The sequence below is a fragment of the Staurois parvus genome, unplaced genomic scaffold, assembly GCF_062004578.1.
Source record: "Staurois parvus isolate SC_StPar_1 unplaced genomic scaffold, SC_StPar_1.0 ptg000501l, whole genome shotgun sequence".
Lineage (NCBI taxonomy): Eukaryota > Metazoa > Chordata > Amphibia > Anura > Ranidae > Staurois > Staurois parvus.
The window spans coordinates 1292529-1300370 of NW_028318297.1; the positions used below are offsets into that span (position 1 = coordinate 1292529).

At 48.9% G+C, this 7842-nt stretch overlaps 1 protein-coding gene across 1 annotated transcript; it reads left to right on the forward strand.

Moving 5' to 3' along the window:
• Positions 1-350: 350 nt before the first annotated feature.
• On the forward strand, positions 351-4858 carry LOC149452037 (uncharacterized). Its single transcript, XM_089689855.1, has 4 exons — positions 351-375; positions 500-703; positions 1248-1875; positions 4759-4858. Exons 1-4 carry the CDS (start codon positions 351-353, stop codon positions 4856-4858), a joined length of 957 nt encoding a protein of 318 aa, XP_089545981.1.
• Positions 4859-7842: the final 2984 nt, after the last annotated feature.

A 7842-nucleotide genomic window follows, 5' to 3' on the forward strand; every position in this document is an offset into this window, starting at 1 on the left:
TGCTTCCAATTCTGCCTTGGGAGCGATCCTGTCTCAGCGAAGTGATGAAAAGATGCAGCTTTATCCTTGTGCCTATTTTTCCCGTTTGATGTCTCCAGCCGAAAGAAATTACGACATTGGGAATAAAGAGCTACTGGCAATTAGAGAAGCCTTTTTGGAATGGAGGCATCTGCTAGAAGGGGCTAATCACCCTGTAACTGTTCTCACTGACCATAAGAATCTGGAATTTGTTCGCTCGGCCAAGAGTGTCTTCTAGACAAGCACGTTGGTCGCTATTCTTTTCTAGATTCAATTTTATCATTTCATATCGACCTGGATCAAGGAATGGTAAGGCCGATGCCTTATCAAGGATGCTGTCTGAGCCTCCCCAGGAGGGTAATTCCGAATGTTCGATCCTAACCCAAAAGAACTTTCTAGGGGCCACAAGTGCAAAGACATTCTTGAGTCTTCTCAAAGAGGGGTAAGAGAACGACCCACTTCTCAGTGATCCTCCCTAAAGACATTAACCTTGAGTACAAGAACGGGTTTTGGACTCTAGAGCATCGTCTCTATGTACCTGAGTTGGCTCTGGTGGAAGTCCTCAAATTAGTGCATGACTCCAAACTGGCGGGACACTTTGGGATGTCAAAAACAGAGGATCTTCTGGCACGTTCCTTCTGGTGGCCTTGTTATCAAAAAGATATCAAAAGCTACGTGGCCTCTTGTTTGACATGCGCACGTCATAAGACACCCCGAGCTTCTCCTTTGGGGTTGCTCCAACCACTTCCTGTTTCATCAAGGCCTTGGGGGTCAATTTCTATGGACTTTATAGTCGAATTACCTCCTTCAAGAGAAATGACTCCGTTCTTGGTAGTTGTCGACTGCCTTACTAAAATGGCTCATTTCATACCGGTTAAGGGGGTACCGTCTCCTGAACAAACTGTGGAGTTTATGGTTCGAGATGTTTTTAAATTACATGGAATCCCTGATGATGTGGTATCTGAGAGTACAATTTACTTCAAAATTTTGGAAAAGCTTTTGTTCAGCTTTAGAGGTAACCGTTAACCTGTCCTCTGCTTTTCATCCACAATCTAATGGTCAGACTGAGAGGACCAATCAAACTTTGGAACAGTACCTTTGGTGCTTCGTCAGTTATCTTCAGGATGACTGGGTGGACTATCTACCTACAGCAGAGTTTGCCTATAACAATGCTAAACATAGCTCCACTTCCCAAAGCCCCTTTTTCCTCAATATGGGGTATCATCCAGTTTTTATCCCGGATCTCCCTATCACAACTCAAATTCATGCTGTTGCCAACAGATTAACTACATTGCAGGAGATTCAGGCGAAGTTGATCGAGACCTTGGGGAAGGCTCAGGAAAATTATAAAAGGGCTGCCAACAGTCATCGCAGATCACTTCCTATCTTTCATGTGGGCGACAAGGTTTGGCTATCTACCAAAAATCTGAAGGTTCATGTTCTAGCTGCAAAGTTGGGCTACAAGTTTGTGGGACCTTTTCAGATTTCTGCTCAGATCAACCCAGTCACCTTTCGCTTAAAACTTCCTGACAGTATGAAGATTCACCCTGTGTTTCATGTATCACTTTTCAAACCATTTCATGAAAATCCTTTCTCTGGAAGAATTCTTCCTCCTCCTCCACCTGTTGAGGTACAGGGTGAAGAAGAATATGTGGTAGAGAAGATTCTTGATTCTAGGATGTTTAGAGGAAAATTGCAGTATCTTTTCCAATGGGAAGGATATGGGCAAGAGGAAAATTCTTGGGAGCCTGAGGAAAACGTCCATGCTACTAGATTGACAAGAGAATTTCACCAGAGGTTTCCTCACAAGCCTGGTCCTAAGATGTCCAGGGGACGTCCTGTGAGGAGGGGAGTACTGTCAGAGCCTGGGATCGAACCTGGTCCTTCTGCGGTGGGAGGCAATGTCTCTTCTCAGTGAGCTATCTGGAATGCTGGACAGCTTCCCTTGACAATTCTTGGATAATCCTGCCTTGAGCCTTGACTTCTCTTGAACCTTGAACTCCTTGCTCCTACCATGAACTTCCTTATAAAAGCCATGTCCATACACTTCCTCCTTGCCAGATTATTGTGCCTTACCAGCCAATATCCCGCTTCCTGTTCCTGATGCTGTCTTCATCTACGTTACCGACCTTTGCCTTGCTACTGACTACGATTCTGCCTCATTCTATCTACTACCATTGGTGACCGACCCTTGGCTTGTGACTGACTCTGCTTCTGTTTGATCCCTGAACTGTTTGATCCGATTTTGGTTTCCAGCCTACTCATTCCCTGGTGGGGTGATCCTGAGATCTGCGACCTGGCATTCACATGCAGCCAAATCCATCTCCAGCATTAGGAGCTCTGGGGAAGACCGGTGGATGCCTGGACCCCGCACCTCAGGTGAGCCTGCGTCATTCCCAGGGTGGCCGCTGATGTACCAATCCTGCTGGTTTCAGGTAAGCCTTACAACTGCTGTAGCAACTGCTCTCTGAACCTGACCTTATATCGTGACAGCGTCCGTTCACTAAAATAGGTCTATAAACCTACGTGTGCCGTCCGAGGATGAACCCGACTTGATCAGGGTGTATCAAGGACGGGATGTGGGTAGCCAGGTGGGAGGCTAAAAGTTTTTGAGTTTCAGGTCGGTGTTGAGTAATGAGGTCGGTAGTTAGCAGGTCATAAAAAGCTTTGTCTGCTACGGGGATGGTAAATATGAGGGCTTCTAAGGAATCCTGAAGGAATTTCACCAGTCGTCATAAATATATTTAGGGAGGCGCATAGGTGGGGAGCTAATACTTCTGCAAAGACCTTGTAGTATTTGTAACCGCGTATACCCAGAGACTAACGCAGTCCTCCATTTTGTTAAGAACCTCCATCTTGGCAAAGGGGTTAACCATCCTGACAAACATATTTCCCCCTCATTCTCCCCCTCCCTTTCTGAGAGTCCCAGTGACGTTTGGCCAATGTGTATGTGTGTAGGAGTGTCACAGGAGGCCAGGGCCCAGCAGGGGGCTAGGAGCTATAAAGTCCCCAAAGGAGCTGGGGCCTAGCTGTCAGAAGAACCTGTAAAATCTAACACCTCGTATAAGATAAGGCAAGCTTTCCCAGGAGTTCAAGACATTCCAAGGAAGGCGGGACCAGCTAACACTTGTTAAAATCCAGTTTTTCCCCTATGTCTCATATCTTGGAATATGAGACTTACATAAAAACCGCACAGATCGTCAGATTGGCCATGAGAAGGCGAACAGTTTGGTAGGTGTCACGAGCCGACTGACGGTAGCCTCTAGCGACCCACAGGCTGGAGTCCCTCAGGGCACGGAGTCTAAGCCTCAGTCTGCTGGTTCACCAGAGCCCCTGATGGTGGGGATGGACTTGAAGCAGCCTGAGACCAGGTCGCGACCCCTGAGTAACACCAGCTGTGGTAAAGGCAGCCGCCAATGGCGTAAAGCAGGTAAGAGCCAGATGTGAAGAGGTATAACGTGGTCAGACAGGTTGGTAACAGCGGAGCAGACAGTACAGAATGGCAGGCAAAGAATAATCAGGTCACAGGCAGGGTTCAGCAACAGGAGGTCAGGCAGAGGACAACAAGATCAGGCTGGGTCGGCAACAAGGCAGTCAGAAGTACAGGGCAATCAGGAACAAGACCATAAGGCGATTTGGAGATGCACAGGGCTGGTTTAAATAGGGCACCCTGTGCTCTCATTGGTGACAGGCATGCGTCCGCGATCGTGAGTGCACATGTGCGGCCGTTGCCACGATCGCCTAAGTCCCAGTGCTCGCTGGCTAGTGCGCGTCGGCGATCTGCGCATGCGCGCACCCACAAACGGCAGAGATCCTTGACATTGCCCCCCCACCCTCCTACAGGCAGCCTCTGGATGCCCAACTGACCTCTCCTTTGTGGATGGTTGCGATGAAACTCTTGGATCAATCTGGGAGCGTGGATGTTTTGGGCTGGTTCCCATGAATTTTCCTCCGGGCCATAGCCTTTCCATTTAATCAGGTATTGTACCCGACCTCCTCTCCTCCTGCAATCCAAGATTGCCTCCACCTCAAACTCCTCTTCTCCATCAAAGTCCAAGGCTACCGCAGATCTTGATCTGCGATCTGGGAAAGGATCTGGAGTTGCAGGTTTCAACAGGGATATGTGGAACACTGGATGTATCCGGAAAGATTCAGGCAGTGCCAATTCAAAAGTTACTTTGTTGATCTGTCGTTTTTACCGGAAAAGGGCCTATGAACTTGGGTGCCAACTTCTTTGGGCAAGCCATCTTCAGATTGGTTGTTGCCAACCAAACCTGATCTCCTGGGTGTATGACCAATTCCACCTTTTCTCCTTTTATCAAATGCTTTCTTGTTATCCTCCTGGGCCTTTGTTACTGCTTCCTGTAGTAATTTGTTGTTTGGATGTGAAAAAGTTTACGGTATCTTGAGCTGCTGGTACTGAGTTTTCTGGAATCCGATCTGGAAGGAAAGTGGGGTGGAACTCATAGTTGGCGTAGAATGGTGACTGCTTGGTGGCGGAGTGGTTTGCATTATTATAGGTGAATTAAGCTAGAGGCAGGAGTGCCAACCAATCGTCCTGAAGGAAAGAGGTATAGCACCTGAGGTACTGCTCCAACATCTGGTTGGTCCACTCCATCTGCCCATTTGTCTGCGGGTGGTATGCCGAGGAGAATGACAGCTTGATCTCCAGCATTTCACACAGGGCTCTACAGAATTTCTACGTAAATTGAACTCCCCAATCTGATACTATGTTCCTAGGAACTCCATGAAGCCTTACTACTTATTTGATGAAGAGCTGAGCGGTCTCGGGAGCAGAGGGTGTGTTCCTGAGCGGCAGAAAGTGAGCCATCTTGGATAAGCGGTCAACCACCACGAATATTGTGGTGTGGCTTTGAGAAGGTGGCAGTTCCACAATAAAATCTATAGACCCCATACTCCATGGTCTGTTGGGTACCGGTAAGGGTCGTAGTAGCCCCCAGGCTTTACTCCTTGTAGGCTTATTCCTGTTACAGATGGCACAGGTTTTGACTTAAATTTCACAGTCCTTTGGCCATACTTGGCCACCAAAATGTGCGCTGGGTCAGCTCTAACGTTTTGCCTATTCCAAAGTGCCCTGCCAATGGATGGTCGTGAGAGTAGCCCAAGACCAGGGTTCGAGCTTCCTCAGGAACCACAATCTGTTCCCCCTTCCATAACAATCCTCTGTTTTTGCACCGAGACTCCGGATGGATTGGGAGCCCCCATAGATGCAGCTAGTAACTTGGACAGGAGCTCTGACTGTAATAGCAGGAAGTTACCCGCTGGCAAAATGGTATCGGGTTTAGCAATTTCTTTGGGGTCTTCGAACATTCATGACAGGGCGTCGGGTTTTGTGTTCCTGGGGCCAGGCCGGTAGGTTATGTGGAAGAAGAACCTCAAGAAAAACAGTGCCCATCTGGCTTGCCCAATGTCGTAGTTTCTCTCTCCGCCGGAGTGAGCTTCCTGGAGAAGGCTACTGGATGCATGAGTTCTTTTATGCCTCTTTGCGACAGGATAGCTCTCACTGCATTTTTGGATGCGTTTACCTCCAGAATGTATGGCAGGGATGCATCCGGGTGACTTAAGATGGGAGCTGCCATGAATAACTTTTTCAGGGTCTCGAAGGCCACCTGCGCTTCTGGTGTCCAATGAAAGCGTATCCCCGATTTAGTAAGTTGGGTGATAGGAGAGACCAGGCCTGAGAAATTCTTAATGAATTTTCTGTAAAAATTTGCGAAGCCAATAAACCGCTGAACACCTTTTATCTGCGGGAACTGGCCACTCCAGAATTGCGAAGATCTTCTGGGGATCCATGGCAATTCCCGAGGTGGAGATGATTAACCCCAGAAACTGGATACTGTCTTGCTCGAAGCTGCATTTCTCCTCCTTGGCATACAGTCCATGCTGGAGGAGGGGGTCTCGAGCAGGCTCTTGACGTGACCTCGATGTGCTTCCAAGGATGGGGAAATAATTAGAATAGCATCAAGATAGACTATCATGAAGATATCCAAATAATCCTTGAAGATGTTGTCATTTACAAAGTGTTGAAAGGTGGCTGGGGCATTGCACAACCTGAATGGCATAACCAGGTACTCAAAGTGCCCAAATCGGGTGCAAAAGGCTGTCTTCCACTCATCCCCTTCACGGATACGGACCAAGTTATAGGCACCCCTGAGATCCAGCTTTGTAAAGATAGAAGCCGCCTTTAGTCTCTGGAATAATTCGGGGACTAAGGGGAGAGGGTAGCGATTCTTCACTGTAATTTTATCCAATTCCCGGTAGTCCACACAGGGTCTCAGCGACTGATCTTTCTTTTCTACAAAAAAGATTCCGGCACCTGCTGGTGATGTGGACGGGTGGATAAATCCTTTCTTGAGGCTCTCCTTGATGTACTCTTTCAATGCCCCCAACTCCCGCTCTGATAGGGGGAAAATTCAGCCAAAAGGAATCTCCGACCCTGGAAGAAGATCTATTGGGCAATCATATGCCCGATACGGGGGAAGGATGTCCACTCCCCGTGGGCTAAAATCGTCAAGATAGGAGTGGTAGGCCGAAGGAATAGCTTGGACTAATTCTTCATCCGTGGTCACACAGCACAGGGACTGAGTGGCTCCGGGTGTCTTGAGGCAAGTGTTCTTGGCAATAAGGAGACATTAACTGAATTGCGCCTGTTTTCCAGTCAATGTGAGGGTCATGGGCTCGTAGCCAAGGAAGTCCCAGGATCACTGGAAACGGGAGACGCGATGGGGTCCAAGCGGAGGAACTCCTGATGGTGCCCAGCTATCGTAGTGTGGATCAGGGGGGTCTCTTGATCTACCAACCTGGACTTTATCCGAGACCCATCCGCCAAAAATATATTCAGGCCCCGCCCTTTGGTCTGCAACGGAATCTGCTGATGAGCTGCAAAGCCAAGGTCGATAAAGCAGCTACAGGCTCCCAAATCAATAATGGCCGTCACTGGTACGATTCTTCCGGGGAGCTGGAACAAAAAAGGCACAGCTAGGTGAGTTACATTGTTTAGGCAGGTAGGAGATACAGCAGATGCAACATATGCACACTTACTCATCTTCTCAGGACAAGTATGGACTATATGGCCAGCTGCTCCACAATACAGACATAAATTATTCAGCCGGCGCCTCTGGCGTTCTTCAAAAGTCAGAGAGGGCCGCATCAATCCGATCTGCATTGGTTCAGGACCCTCAGCCATTTCCTGACCTCGATTCCCAATTGGGGGAGTAGATTGGAGTGGCACCCGGGGCAACACCCATGTTGGCCTGGAACTCGGATTGGCCCTTTCTTGCCGGCGTTCCCGCAGCCTGCGGTCGATTTGAATGGCCATGCGAATCAAATCCGCCAGTGTGTCGGGGATGCCTACTCTGGCCAGCTCATCCTTAAGTGGGTCAGACAGGCCCAAACGAAATTGGTGACGCAGAGCTGTGTCGTTCCACTGTGTGTCCCCACTCCAGCACCTGAATTCGGCCGGTGGCCTTGTTGCAGGGTATGCAGAGTCGCCTCGGCCGAAGCGGCTCACTGGGGGTCGTCATAAAGTTGTGCCATCGCTTTGAAGAAAGACGACACAGAGTCTAAATTTGAATGATGATCCTCCATCAAACGATGAGCCCAGCCTTGAGGTTCCCCCTGCAATAAAGATATAATGAACCCCACTCTTACAGATTCCGAAGAAAAGGTTCGGGGGTTGGAAGCCAAAATATAGCAGGAGTTCTGGAAGGCCCTGAACTTCTTCCGATCCTCATTAAAACGCTTGGGCATTGGTACCCGAGGTTCCGGTGGAGGAATGGTGAGCACCGCTCCGGCGGAGGGTTC

Coding starts and splice junctions, on each gene's coding strand:
- LOC149452037 (XM_089689855.1), top strand. CDS start 351: ATGCTGTCTGAGCCTCCCCAGGAGG. Junction 376..499: donor GTCTGAGCCTCCCCAGGAGG/GTAATTCCGAAT, acceptor TCCTCCCTAAAG/ACATTAACCTTGAGTACAAG. Junction 704..1,247: donor CAAAAGCTACGTGGCCTCTT/GTTTGACATGCG, acceptor GGTATCATCCAG/TTTTTATCCCGGATCTCCCT.